Raw genomic sequence first — 16,045 nt, 5'->3', positions numbered from 1 at the left:
CTGTCTAAGTGCACAGGAAAACAAACAGGGAACACGCAAGGGAAGGGGCAGTAGCCACGGAACGCCACGAGGAAACGGAGCGGCGAACGAACAGTCAGGACCAGGACGAAGTGAGTACACCCGAGCGGGCACGGAGACAGAAGCAAGCCAGGGGCAAAGCAAAGCAGGTCAAGCAGAACTGCAGCAAGGCAGAAGCACGGCAGAAGCAGGCTGGAGCAAGCAGCAGTGGGGCCAGGAATCCAAAAGAATTACAAGCACTGAGGGAGAGAACAGGGCAGGTAATAAAGGACAGGGGGCGGATCTAACACCGACAGACCAGGCCGCGATAGGCTCTCCCACTCCTGAGCCTGCCACCCTGGTTGGTGGGAGATGGTGTCAGTCGAACAGGTCTGGCCTCAGGTGTGGATTGATTAATCCCAGGAGTATACCTAGATGAAGTACCTGGCAGATCCCTAACAGTACTCCCCCTTTTATGAGGGGCCACCGGACCCTTACTAAGGGGACCCGGTTTAGTGGGGAAGAGAAGGTGGAACCTCCTGATCAATACCCCAGCGTGAACATCACGGGCAGGTACCCAAGTCCTCTCCTCCGGCCCGTATCCTCTCCAATGGACCAGGTACTGGAGGGAGCCCTGGACCATCCTACTGTCCATAATCTTGGCCACCTCGAATTCCACCCCCTCAGGGGTGAGAACGGGAACAGTAGGTATCCTCGAGGGGGACCAGGACGGGGAGCAGCGTTTAAGGAGGGAGGCATGGAAGACGTCATGTATGCGAAAGGATGGGGGGAGCTCCAGACGGAAGGATACAGGGTTGAGGACTTCAATGATCTTATAAGGTCCAATAAATCGGGGAGCAAACTTCCTGGACGGGACCTTAAGGCGCAAGTTCCTGGACGACAACCAGACCAAATCCCCGACGACAAACCGGGGGTTAGCAGAACGTCTACTATCCGCCTGAATCTTTTGTGCGCTCTGGGACGCCTCTAGGTTCTTCTGAACCTGGGCCCAGACAGTGCACAGTTCCCGATGAACATCCTCTACCTCAGGATTATTGGAACAACCAGGGGAGACGGAGGAGAACCTTGGGTTAAACCCGAAATTACAGAAAAACGGGGAGACCCCTGACGAGTTACTGACCCGGTTATTCAGGGAAAATTCAGCAAGGGGAAGGAACGAGACCCAATCGAATTAACAGTCAGAGATGAAACACCTTAAATATTGTTCAAGGGATTGGTTGGTCCTTTCCGTTTGGCCATTAGTTTCGGGATGGGGCCTCAGGTGTGGATTGATTAATCCCAGGAGTATACCTAGATGAAGTACCTGGCAGATCCCTAACAGGAAATTCCCTCCAAAAGTACAAAAGCATAAGGAAGGATCCGAACAGGGTAATTATACTCCCATGTGGATCCCTCCTTATTGTCGGGATCCCTTCATTATGCAATGTCCATTCTTTGGTCCCTTTTTCCCATTGACGTACTGTAGATGGGAAGATGGATGACGAGTGAGAGCTGATAATGTACATTTTGTTTTAGAACATTTTGTTTTGTTAATTCTTTTATAAACCCATGAGCAGGATACATCATCTCTACTGTGAACATAGCCCAAGACTGCCTTCTTAAAGACTCCCTTTCAACACAATATGCACTTACCTATAATTTGGAGCTGTGTTGATTCAGAAACGTCCCCGTGTATATTGAGTGCCTTGCAAGTATATTGTCCCTGGTCGGAATAAGTTATATTTCCAATAAACAAAGAAGTGTCACGGTGGCGGGACACATGATGCAATCGACTTTTATTCCTGTACCACGTGACATCTGCCTCGGGAAGACCTGCAAGAAGCATTAATTCAGTATTATTCACAACATTACTATGTGAAAGTGAACCTGTGACCTAAAGGGAATGGTGACGTACAGAATACTAACCCATGTCACCATATATCAATGTTGTCACTAGATCCTGGGAAGTACGCTGCATACTGGTTCTCTTTATAAACTTCTACTGACCATACTAAATTCAAATGTCCCATTCCAGGAAAGTAACTAGAACTCACAGGCCCCATAGTAAATTCAGGAATGCCCCTCCCCCACCTTGTTTACAGTAAACAGAACTGTAGTAATCCAAACAACAGCGTAGATACTTTTACGTGAGCCAGAACCAGAGCACGCTTAGTAGTGTCTTCTGCGCAAAGGAATACCCACATGATGGTGCTATACAACAGAACGTCATCAAACCCCCCCCCACCCCCGCTACAGGTATAGTTAGCTGTTGTGCTATTCTAAAATAATGGTTAAACTTCGATAATGACACATTTACCAAAATTATTGAACATCAACAGCACACAAGAAAATCGAGATTAATCACACTCCCTAGTGCATAAAAATATACTTTTTGCTTCTAGATAAGTATTCAGTAGTCCACATTACAAAATTTATAATTTATGGTCATTACATGGAAAAAATCCAGATGACTGGAAAATTGATTAAGATTATAAAACCTAGAATTATTCATGTTTGGCTTTATCTCTATTGGGAAGGAATAAAAAAAAATGTACCTTGTTGCAAATCAATTGGGTTTTACAAATATTCACCACTAGGTGGCAAAAGAACATTTGTAACTCCGAAAAAAAACTACATGTTCTTTAAAAAAAATCTTTACAGTTTTAATTGTTTTTTTTAACCTTTTCTAAGAATAATAATCAAGAACAATAACAGTAATAGGAAATCGTACAAAGGCTTCTTTAGGGAACAACAAAGGTATCCCTTTTAATTTTTAATAAAGATCCCTTTTAATTGCTAAAATGGCGCAAGTTAAAGCTAGCTTCCTATGACATTGATCCATTTTTTTGTTCAAAATAAAGTTCTGAATAGTAAAAATAATGAATCAATGAGTGTGAAATATGAGACATGTCTAAATGGCATTGGAGTTCAGTGACCTGTCCACAATTGTGCAGATGTCCGTCTTGCAGCCGGCTTTCCTTGCTACACATAACATGGTAATTTAGGAAATATGGCCAGATAGTGAATAATAATGAGGAAGGCCATTATGATACTGTATTAGATACAAGCCAATGTATATGGAATGTACATTACTGTTACTCTGCGTGCCATCATTTTTACGAAAGTATTCTTCAACGCTTGTCAACTGTCAGCCCATTCCAGTGTCTTCTGGCATCGGAAACAGGAGCCAAACGTCATATTTACATTGCACAGCTCATCCTTCATGATCAGAGTTACTCTGCTCTATCTAAAGGGCACATCCGGTAAACGTTCACATCTCAAAATATTTTGTGGGTTTATGACTTATGATCCTACTGTATCACTGACCGATCCCTCTGAGCTTGGAACGCACGTTCTAATGTATGAGAAATGCGTAAGATGATGAAACTGACAAAGCCTCATTTTAAGGAGAAATATAATTACATGTCTCGTCCTTCATTTAACTTGTTATATGGCAAACCGGGCAGATGCATGAAGAAGAAGCGCCCAGGGTGCGACAGAAAAATTGTGCCAGTGCTTCTTTTTTTACCATCATACCTCTGCATGCTGCTGGATGTAATGGGGCTAAGCCGAATTCTTACCACTGTGGGTGAATATTGTCTCATTTTACTGCAATATGTACAACATGTAACATTTTACAAGCACTCTAGGTCATGTTCCTCTGTGCTGGGACCTACTCTCGTAGTCTTACAGTATTTCTACTGATCCTAAATAATAGTTATATATATTATATATACTGTATATCCCTGTCACAATTCTGTGCCCTGCTGGTCGCTGTCCAAAAGCTACGCTGCATGGACATCAAGTCACAAGGTCGGTATGTCACGCTGTGCCCGGTGCTGTGTTTGGACAGCAGTGTGCTGCGGGGAAATCGCCATGGAAAATATAGGTTTTTCTTTCGTTTTTATTTTTTGTTCTAAAAACGTTTCTAGATTTTTTTTCAAACTCCAAGAATCCTCATTCTACTAAACCATTATGTCATCTGCAATAAACAGAATTGTCTGACATATAGGGCTGTTAATCTGTAGACTCTATAAATTATTTTCTAGGCAGCAAGTGTGACACTGGGAAGTAAGAAATAACGAGGGGCTACGTTGTACCGAGAAATGTAAATGGCGTTTCCCACAGATCATTTTTCTGGGAAACATCACATTGAGACGCCCCAGACAGACTTGTTTACTGGCAGTGTCCCGCTCTTTCCGTGTGGGGTTTGATTTGTTTATAAACAGTCTATAGAACAACTGTCTTCCTAAACGGTAATACAATTTCCCGAGCCCACCTATACAATTACCATCTGGAATCTGAAGGCTTCCCATACAAGTCTATGGGGCTTCTTACACATAATAAGCATACAGAAGAGAACAAATAAAAATGGTGTAAGGAATATGAACATTATGCTCCAATATCCAGTACATTCACTAATGTACTGACCTAATAAAGACATGGTATAAAAATACTAAAACATCATCTGCAGTAGGCAACATAAAATAAACTAAAACATTTGGTTATTATGCTACTCTTACACATTTATTTAGTGGGCATTTTTTTTTTGTTACCCCTTTCAAGCACTGGGTAAGATCTCTTTTTGCCCCCAGAGGAGCTTGATGCTGGAAACATCCTTTCATTCAGGTCCGTACATTACAAAGCTGCTGCAGATGTCTACTCTACAGATTCATGCTGGGAATGTCGCATTCCACCACATCCCAAAGGTGCGCTATATGACTGAGATCTGGCGACTAAGAGGGGTACAGGTAGACCTTATAGCGGTCACTCAGTGTATTTGTTATTTTCTATCTGTTGGATTTTCTGGATCCTTCCAATTGACCACATAAAAATACTGTTTTTATAATAGGCCTTATTTCTTGTCAGAAAATAAATCTAGTCAGTTTTAAATGAATCCATATGTTCTTAATTCAGAGATTTATTAAGACTGGCGTTTTATGCGCCAATCTTAAACAGTTCGCTGGAGTTCGATGCTGCACATTTATTAACCCCTTAACGACTGCCCGCCGTCTTTTGACGGCAGGCGGTGCAGGTCCTTCGCCTACAGAAACGTCTTTTGGCGTCCCTGTAGAAGAGTCTGATGAGCGCTCCTGTGAGCAGTCAGCCCTGGGGACCTAAATAGGACCTAGTTACACCCCACATAGAGTAATCTACGCCACTTGGCAACTGGCGTAGATTTACACTATAATTTTTACCAGTTTCTAGCGTAAAATTATACTAAATTTGTCGTGCTATGGGCGGCTTACACTGCCCACAAATTTCGACTTTTGAGCCTTTTGCAATATTCCTACACAAGAAAACTGGGCGTAGAGCGGTTGACAAATTACTCTTAATTTCTTTTAATATATATAGCTATATACACAAATCAATGCCAACTACAGAAAAGGAAAGAGGTCTTTGTATTGTTTAACGTGAGCTAACTGGTCTGACATTGCATATAGCGGTTTGATTTTGTATAGAACGGAAAGAAAGCTTGCTGGTAAATGTTGTACTAGCTTCAATTGTTTGTCAGATAAAGAAAAGATTAAATCAACGTCATTAGTTTTACAATCCAAGAATCAAATTCAAGCAGAGCATATGCAGGAGATTATATGTAAGATTAGAGGCATATTTTATATTTTCTCATTATTGGAATGATCTATAGTAACATATTCCTTGTATTCTCTCTGATCTTTTCAGCTTTGAACAGTAGTGTACATATTTCAGAAGTCCTCTACCCACAATGGACAATGATTGTGTGTATTGATAACATCTGTTTTAAATGACAGTCTGTCAAAATGATTTTTCAACATGTTCAAAAACACTTACATAGACATCTGATATTAAAGGAATTGCCTAAGATTAGAAAACCATGGCTACATTCTTCTAGTAAATAGAGCTGAGCTGTAATACCACACACAACCTGTGGACAGGTGTGGCACTGTTTCTGGAAGAAAGCTGGCATGTTTTTCTATTCCAGAAGATCGCCTTTAACATCAACTGGCAGCTGTCATTTTTCTCTGCAAAAGGGTACACACTGTGCTGAGTTCTGTACATGCAGGTGCCAGTAAGCTGCTACCTTCTGATTTTGCTCCTTAGTCTAACATACTGTACAGTACCAAGGCCTCATGCACACGACCGTAGTGTTTTTCTGGTCCGCAAATTCCAGGACCGTGTTCCGTGAAATGTCCTCCGCAGTTCATCCGTATGTAATCCGCAGTTCATCCGTATGTAATCCCCAAAATGCGGATAAAAAAAAAAAAGCCTAGGTAAAACAGGATGACGACAGAACTCATTCCCGGTCGTCACCTAGCAACACTTCCGCAAATCCGCAAACTGCGGTTGACACACGGAGGTGTACCCGCATTTTCCACGGGCCCATTGACTTCTATGGGCATGTCCGCATTGAATTTGCGGGCCGTAATAAGACATGTCCTGAGTTTCTGCAGCACGGATTTGCGGACATGCGGAGACCCGTGAAAACACGGATAGTGTGTATGGGCCGATAGAAATGAATGGGTCCGCAATTCTCCCGTGGATTTGCGGGGGAATTGCGGACGCAAAAACACATTCGTGTGCATGGGGCCTAACAAACTGATTCCACATCTGTATACTGAAAGACACAAGAGAAGGACTGTTGATTTTCTCACTTTATGTGACCATTCATAGACGCTATTAAACACCTGAATGAGTTCTAATTTACTTTGTCTTGACATATCTTCACAAAGATCTATCTATCTATCTTCACAAAGATCTATCTATCTATCTATCTATCTATCTATCTATCTATCTATCTATCTATCTATCTATCTATCTATCTATCTATCTATCTATCTATATCATATCTCATATCTATCTATCTATCTATCTATCTATCTATCTATCTATCTATCTATCTATCTATCTATCTATCTATCTATCTATCTATCTATCTCCTATCTATCTATCTATCTATCTATCTATCTATCTATCTATCTATCTATCTATCTATCTATCTATCTATCTATCTATCTCTCTATCTATCTCTCTATCTATCTCATATCTATCTATCTATCTATCTATCTATCTATCTATCTATCTATCTATCTATCTATCTATCTATCTATCTATCTATCTATCTATCTAATATCTATCTATCTATCTATCTATCTATCTATCTATCTATCTATCTATCTATCTATCTATCTATCTATCTATCTATCTATCTATCTATCTCATATCTATCTATCTATCTATCTATCTCATATCTATCTATCTCATATCTATCTATCTCATATCTATCTATCTATCTATCTATCTATCTATCTATCTATCTATCTATCTATCTATCTATCTATCTATCTATCTATCTATCTATCTATCTCATATCTATCTATCTCATATCTATCTATCTCATATCTATCTATCTATCTATCTATCTATCTATCTATCTATCTATCTATCTATCTATCTATCTATCTATCTATCTATCTATCTATCTATCTATCTATCTATCTATCTATCATCTATCATCTATCATCTATCTCATATCTATCTATCTCATATCTATCTATCTATCTATCTATCTATCTATCTATCTATCTATCTATCTATCTATCTATCTATCTATCTATATCATATCTCATATCTATCTATCTATCTATCTATCTATCTATCTATCTATCTATCTATCTATCTATATCATATCTCATATCTATCTATCTATCTATCTATCTATCTATCTATCTATCTATCTATCTATCTATCTATCTATCTATCTATCTATCTATCTATCTATCTCCTATCTATCTATCTATCTATCTATCTATCTATCTATCTATCTATCTATCTATCTATCTATCTATCTATCTATCTCATATCTATCTCTCTATCTATCTCATATCTATCTATCTATCTATCTATCTATCTATCTATCTATCTATCTATCTATCTATCTATCTATCTATCTATCTATCTCTCATATCTATCTATCTATCTATCTATCTATCTATCTATCTATCTATCTATCTATCTATCTATCTATCTATCTATCTATCTATCTATCTATCTATCTGTCTATCTATTTATCTCAGATCTCTCTATCATCTATCTATCTATCTATCTATCTATCTATCTATCTCATATCTATCTATCTATCTATCTATCTATCTATCTATCTATCTATCTATCTATCTATCTATCTATCTCATATCTATCTATCTCATATCTATCTATCTATCTATCTATCTATCTATCTATCTATCTATCTATCTATCTATCTATCTATCTCTCTCTCTCTCTCTCTCTCTCTATCTATCTATCTCATATCTATCTATCTATCTATCTATCTATCTATCTATCTATCTATCTATCTATCTATCTATCTATCTATCTATCTATCTGTCTGTCTGTCTGTCTGTCTGTCTGTCTGTCTGTCTGTCTGTCTGTCTGTCTGTCTGTCTATCTACACTGTTGGGTCCAGTTGACACACTTTTCATTATTTAGTTTCTTTACATGACAATGGTTTTCAAGCAAGACAATGATGATGTGATTCAAGAGGTTTAATAAAAATATTGCATTAACCGTTTATGAATTACAGAAATTTTTTACATAGTCCCTCCATTTTTACAGTATTAAAAGTAATTAGTCAACTAACTGATAAGCAGTTTCATGACCGGGTGTGGCCTATTCCCTCCATATTTCATTAATAATTAAGGAGATAAAAGGTCTGGAGTTAATTCCGAGTGTTGAAATTGCATTTCGTAGCCATTAAGAGCAAGTCCCAATATGCAATTCTAAGAGGTATCAATGCAGGCCGTTATCAATCTGACAAAACAAATCAACCTATTAGAGGTAGCAGAAACTTTAGGAGTGGCCAGATCAATAATTTGGTACGTTCTCAAAAAGAAAGAATGTACTGGCAAGCTCAGCCACACCAAAAGGCCTGGAAGACCACGGAAGATATCTAGAGTGGATGTTCTCAGAATTATTTCATTGGTAAAATAATACCTTCACAACATCTAGCCATGTCAAGAACCTTCTGGAGGAGGTAGACGTATCATTGTCAAAGTCGTCTACAATCAAGAGATGTTTTCATGAACGTACGCAGAGGGTTTATCTCAAGATTCAAACCACTGGTAACTCTCAAGAACAGAAAGGCCAGATTAGAGTTTACTCGAAAACATCTAAAAAAAAGCCGCCTAGCTCTAGAACAAGATTCTTTGGACAGAGAAGAAAACCGTATGGAGAAGGAAAGGAAGGGCTCATGATCTGAAGTATACCACATCTGTCAAACATGGGGGAGGCAATGTTATGTCATGGGCATGTATGACTACCAATGGAACAGGATCACTGCTGTTTATTAATGATGTGACCAGATAGAAGTAGCAAGATGAATTCTGTATCGAGCGAGACTTTGTGCTCAGGTTCAGTCAAATGCTGCAAAACTGATAAATCACACTTTATATTACAGATGGATAATGACCCAAAACATATACGTCAAAGGCAACCCAAGAGCTTCTTAAGGCAGGAATATTCTTCAATGGTCGAGTCGGTATCCTGACCCAACCCGATTGAGCAGGCTTATCACTTACTGAAGACAAAACTGAAGGAAGAAAGACCCACAAACATGCAGTGACTGAAGACGGCTGCAGTAACGTTTTGGCAAAGCCTCACAACAGAGGAAACTTAGCATTTAGTGATGTTCATAGATTCCAAAACTCAGGGAATAATTGACTATAAAGGATTTACATCCAAGTATTAACAATTATCCTTATATTTATATTTGTTACCTTGTCCAATTACTTTGGATCCCCTGAAAATGAAGGGACTATATAAACAAAAATACAAAAATATACCTGATGTAAAAAATAACACCAAGTAGACAACAAAATAAAATATGTAAATCTTTATTATCCCATACGGGAGAAATTACCCACAAAAAACATACATTTAAAATACACAGAACTAAAAACACCCCGGATGGGAATGTGCACCAAGTCCCATGAAAATGACCATATGTTATAACAAGATGACAACATAAGACATACTAGTAGAATAGCCAGAAGATCCAATATCTAGAATGATCAACTATAAACGGCAAGATATGACTCAATAGTTATGCAAAAATGCATCAAAGTCTATCAAGGTCTAAATAGATCGTCATTTACCTGAAGTGGACATGGTAAAAGGAACACACTCCGATCCGAGGACCACCTCGACGCGCGTTTCGCTTCCTTCGTCAGGCTAATCTACTAGTATGTCTTATGTTGTCATCTTGTTATAACATATGGTCATTTTCATGGGACTTGGTGCACATTCCCATCCGGGGTGTTTTTAGTTCTGTGTATTTTAAATGTATGTTTTTTGTGGGTAATTTCTCCCGTATGGGATAATAAAGATTTACATATTTTATTTTGTTGTCTACTTGGTGTTATTTTTTACATCAGGTATATTTTTGGATTTCTGATAATCATTGTCATACCTGATGGTTTGATATATGCTCTAAGTACAATTTCTGTTGAGGACTATATAAACAAGCCTGTTATTCCTAAATGATGAATGCAATATTTTTGTTAAATCCCCTGAATTAAAGCTGAAAGTCTACACTTAAATCACATTATGTCACTGTCCAAATACTTCTGGACCGGACTCTATATTAAAGGATTTGTCCAGATTAGAAAACACATTTTCCTATAACGTATTTGTGAATTCTGGGTTTATAGAAGGGGGTTCTCCGTTCAGGATCCTCATCTCTTGGCCAGAATGGAGAGTCATTATAAAGAGCGTCTCTCTCTCTCTGGAGGACCTGTCCTGTCCTGCATTACACAGAAAACCTATTGATTTAAATGGACACTGTGTAATGATTAATTTTCCCTGTAGGAAATTTGCTCTGAAGGGAAATTGAACACTTACTATGGGTTTCCCCACATGTGATCGCTGGGGATCCCAGCAGGGGGACAATTCGTAAACAGCTTTTTGCCAAGTAAACCCTTCTAACAAGTAAAGATTGCCTAAATCTGAGAACCCCTTTAAAAGAGTAGAATTATATCAGCAAATGTGCCAAATGTATGGTCTTATTTTTATCATATCTCCAACCACAGAACACATGATAAGTATTAGAAATAGTGACAATGTTAAACAATAATAATGTTATAGTTCACTTAACAAATTCATTTGTCATAGATATTCTAATGGGTGTTGTTATTTTCTATGCATCCAACCACACAAAATGGACTAAAATGTATTACTGGTGGGAGCCCATCACATCTTAGTCACTTCTGACTTACCTGCTACTTGACAATGGATGGTAACATTTGTTGCATGAATGGTCTTCACTAAACTACCCACGTCAACAGCTATGGAAGGCGCATCCATATTGATAAGCACAGTCCTGGAGGTCTTTATTAATGGTTTCCCTGGAGAGAGAAAACAATACATCATGGTCACCTGATACACCAGAGGTTCACAGAGCAGGCGCCAAGAGGAAACCTGCTGTTCTGCAGCCGGCTGCCCATACAAAGCATGCTATAAACCATCTGGGATTATCAAGAATGGATGGATGAGACCGCAGGAGAGCAAGCAAAGCCTAGATACTTGCAAACCCTTGGAGGTCAGTAAAGTAAGGTCAGGCATTCAATAACTTGTGACACACATTATTAATGTCTAATACATACTAGTAACTTGAGAATCCTTTTATACACGGGATGCTAAATGAACCTAATATTGAAAAGCTACTAAAAACTATTTAAAGCAAAATATGAAAACAGAGCTTTCAGGAAGAGATTTCCTTCTCTACAAACTTACAGAAATCTGAGCCTATCCGGGATAGAATATTTCTACCATTCAATTATTTAATGTTCAGTGAACTTGACACACTGCTTGATGGCATTATTGATCACATATGTGACAATATGTTCTGTAGTCTTGTGTTGGTTGAAGAGAATTAGTTGATTGATTGACACATGGTTTTTATTCCCTTCTACAACACACTGGATTGCTCGTACTACCTCCTTGGAGTTAGGAACTTTGATTTAACATGTGTAAAATAGCAGTACCTATCATTCAGAAAAAAAAAAGCAATGTATCCTAGCCAAACTCCACACAATTTCTACAAGTAAATACAACTGAAAAAAAGATATATTTTCAACAGATGTTATGATTTTTCCTTCCAAGGGCAAGTCTGAGCTTAAGCATTATAATGGATATGGGTTAAGTGTTTATGTTTTCACTGCGGGAAAAGACTATAATGTTTAGCAATCAAGCGTGTGTTAGTCACCTCAGACTTAGGAAAAAGTAACTATATGCTAATTTAATTGGAAAAATCAATGTGGTCTTAAAATACACAACACCACAAACCAGATCTGTTGACATTTAAGTAATGGGCAAAAGCTTGCCAGTCAAGAAGTAACGGGAAACATTATCCGTTAACAAACATGTTAGCAAACCGGCCATATATATAGAGAGCAGGTAGCTACCGTTTTATTGGTGGGCCATACACTAATGACTTTATACATTTAATTGCAGCATATGAAACACAAACCTTTAGGTAACCAAATATGAGGGATGTTATAATATATACACTAGTCACTGAAGGTTTACAAATTCCACGAGACGAAAGGGACACATTCTGTCTGCTAAAACAAGTAAGCAGTCCTAAAAATAATTTCTTACAGTTTCGTGAAAAGAACGCAATTCTGCATGAACTGAACTGTCTATGACGGTAGTTTATACACAATGACCAACAACTTTGATTATTTTTAAATTAAGCAATTTCTTGTGATATAAATGTTTACACATCAGATAGTGAATTTGCTCTCTTTGTAAACAGGCTTCTTACACCAGCCCATTTATACAAGGTTGAAACTCAGACAGGGGACAACTTGTTTTATTGGATGAAATCTGAAATCCGTCACCCATAGGCTATAATGGCATCCATTTAACGGATATGTCATGAAAAGCTATTGGAAAACCCATGACGTATACGTTAAATGGATGCCATGCAGTAGTATCAGTCACCATAGGCTACCATGTAAAAAAAAAAGTATACGTTTAGTGTATAGCCTACTACGCTATTCTATCCTGCAAAAAAAATTGTATACACCACTTACACCGCCCGATAATAACACTCTTTTGGCCTTTGTTGGTATAATGGGAGCCTTCCCAATGCATGCAGTATGTCCAACGTACAGAGAAAAAGCATCAATGTGAAAGGGGCCTAACTTAAATGCGTAAGATGATAAAAGATTCCATATTCAATACTTTTTAAAAAATATTTGCTAAAGTAGTCACGTGCTAATTTTACGTTAGCGATAAATACAAGGCACATTGGACTTCTAAATTACTATTTATGTACATTAAATTACCAAACCCATTTTGGCAAAACATTTTAGATTTTGCATCGCCATAACTTTTTTATTTTTCCATTGACGTATCTGATACAATTCTTTGATACAAGTAACTTATTGATTGACTTTTATAAACTTTTTCAGGGGAGGAGGATGGAGAAAAAAAGCAATTCTGCAATTGTTTAGTGTTTTCAATTTACGCCGTTTACTGGGCGAAATAAAATAGATGTTACGTCTATTCTATGGGTCGGCATGATTACGGCATTACCAAATATGCATCCTTTTTTTATGTTTTATTAAGTAGCACATTTAATGGGAAAAAAACAATTTTGCCAGTTTCTAATTTTTTTTGGGACGATAAATAACGTTACCTTTATTATTATGCGCGTCGTTTTAATTGCTGCAATACCATATACATGTATTTTTTTAACACTTAGGCAAAATAAAAACACTTTAAAAAAAAAAGTTTTTATTTTTTTTTACTTTATAATTTTTTTTAAAATATGGTCCTGTTTTGACTCAGCTCGTTCACTACTCTTGTTGCTCACGGTGTTGCCGTGGGCAACTGCCCCATTTCCCTTAGCTTCTGTGTACCCTCGTTTGTTTGTCTGTCGTGCACTTATTGAGCGTAGGGACTGTCGCCCAGTTGTACGCCGTCGCCTAGGACGGGCCGTGCAAGTAGGCAGGGACTGAGTGGCGGGTAGATTAGGGCTCACCTGTCTGTCTCCCTACCCCGACATTACAGCCTACTGTAAAATGTGGTGGAGGAAACATAATAGTTTGGGGCAGTTTTTCAAGGTTTGGTCTAGGCCTCTTTTTCAGGGAAGGATAATGTTAATGATACAGTATACAAAGACATTTTACACAATTGTATGGTTCCAACTTTGAGAAAGCCTTAAGGCTAAATTCACACGAGCGTGGTGAAACTCGGACATGAAAAACGTGAATTTTTTCACGTCCGAGGTGCCCCTGTGTGGATCCCGTTTTCACTGATCCCCATAGACTTGAGGAGGGATCCGTGAAAATGGAAGATAATAGGACAGGTTCTATTTTTCAATGGACCCTTCACATGGCCACTTGAAGCAACGGTCATGTGAACGGCCCCATTGAAATACAAGCGTCCATGTGACGGTCGCTGTTTTAACGGCCATCACACGGACGTAATGAAAGTATTCAAAGCCTAAGGCCTTATTCATACGAACGTATTTCACGTCCGTGGGTTGTCCGTGTTTTTCCAAGGACAACTAACGGACCAATGAAAATCAATGGGGCTATTCAGACATGCGTTGTTTTTCACGCAGCGTGTGAAATGTGAAACTCACTGCATGTAGTATTTTGGTGCGTTTTTGTGCACCACACCGACGATTGAAGTCAATGGGTGCGTGAAAAAAAATGGAGAGCTCACGGATGTCAACTTCACGCATCAGTTACTAAAGAAATGATGAGGAAAAAAAACCTCCTTCAGTTTTTTTTGCTGATGTAAAAAACGCGTGACATACGGATGACATACGCACGTAAAAAACACAGACACACACCGTACACGGATGTCACACGGAACTGCAACGCAAGAAAACCGCTGCTTTTTTTTTATGCGCGCAGAACGGACAAGTTCGTGTGAATAAGGCCTTAGAGTGGAAGATTTTATAGTCGCAAAAAGGAGCCCAACTCCATATTAACACCTATGGTTTTGGAGTGTGATATCCAAAATAAATTGACTGGTGGTTGTCAGAAGCAGGTCATTATATTGGTTCTTAAAGATTCATTTGTATTTCTTTTTTTAATAATATGTGCCTCCCATTGATTTCACATGATCATTCCTTTACTAGGCTTTAATAATTCTATTTTTGATGCTTCTTGTTTATTATTTGAACTGTTCATCTGGTTTATCATTCTTACTCTATTATGTTGATTGAATTATGTACATCATGATAAATATCTCTTTTAATATTACATCAATTGTTTGTTTCTAATGAGATTGTCTTTTAAAGTCATACATCTCCAAAAGCCCGGCTTTCTTCAGTCAAAGCACACACAACCCGAGACTGCCATCAATTTGGAGTGCAGAAATAAAGTTGTATATCACAACCAGATTAACCTACTTCTGCAGGGGTCACTGGAAAGCTATTTCTAAAGCGTTAAGAAAGACACATGTATATATCACCTACCTGCAAGTGTAATGGCAATTGACACTGAGGCAGAGCCTAGAGAGTTGGTGGCATTGCAGGTGTAGAAACCAACATCAGCTTCAACTGGTTCTAATATCTCCAAGGAATCATCTGATTTTAGGAGGATTCTAAAAAGATTAAAGAAATTGTGACAGGTCGTTCACTTCATATGAAATGAAACACATTTAACTGACTGACATATAACACAGATGATCGACAATGCATGAAAATCCTGTTATGAACAAATCTCTGATATTTGATGATGTCCTAATATGAACATTACACTGTGGCCTGTACAATATTAAATTTTTCTAACTTTTGTTTCTTAATATGACATATAATGTTTATATTTATTGGTAATATAGCCATATTGTTCAGCTATAATTCTACCAATAGTACATTACTTTATCAAAGTAAAATAGGATGTGGAAATGGGAGGTGACCAGGCACCCTCTCCCCTGACACCTTATGGACATGTGTCCTGTACTCTAATCACGAAAGTGAACCGACACAAAGAAATTGATTTGTAGAGTTAAGTTTTCAACTGATCATATGGTCCCTGGTAAGTTGAGTTAC

The 16,045-nt window shown here is 38.2% G+C and overlaps 1 protein-coding gene across 3 annotated transcripts in view; it reads right to left on the bottom strand.

Annotated features, from left to right (window-relative positions):
- ADAMTSL1 (ADAMTS like 1) overlaps window positions 1-16,045 on the bottom strand; it is a 341,136-nt gene that overhangs the window by 52,174 nt on the left and 272,917 nt on the right. For all 3 annotated transcript variants that reach the window (XM_075825670.1, XM_075825676.1, XM_075825684.1), the window contains exons 20-22: window positions 15,470-15,597; window positions 11,247-11,375; window positions 1,651-1,830 (exon numbers count right to left, since the gene is read on the bottom strand). In XM_075825670.1, coding sequence (XP_075681785.1) covers window positions 1,651-1,830; window positions 11,247-11,375; window positions 15,470-15,597 — 437 coding nt within the window. The remainder of the gene's footprint in view (window positions 1-1,650; window positions 1,831-11,246; window positions 11,376-15,469; window positions 15,598-16,045) is intronic.

This window comes from Rhinoderma darwinii, chromosome 1, assembly GCF_050947455.1.
Source record: "Rhinoderma darwinii isolate aRhiDar2 chromosome 1, aRhiDar2.hap1, whole genome shotgun sequence".
NCBI lineage: Eukaryota > Metazoa > Chordata > Amphibia > Anura > Rhinodermatidae > Rhinoderma > Rhinoderma darwinii.
Note: the sequence above shows the minus strand (reverse complement) of the source record. Positions and strands in the feature narration are given on the sequence as shown.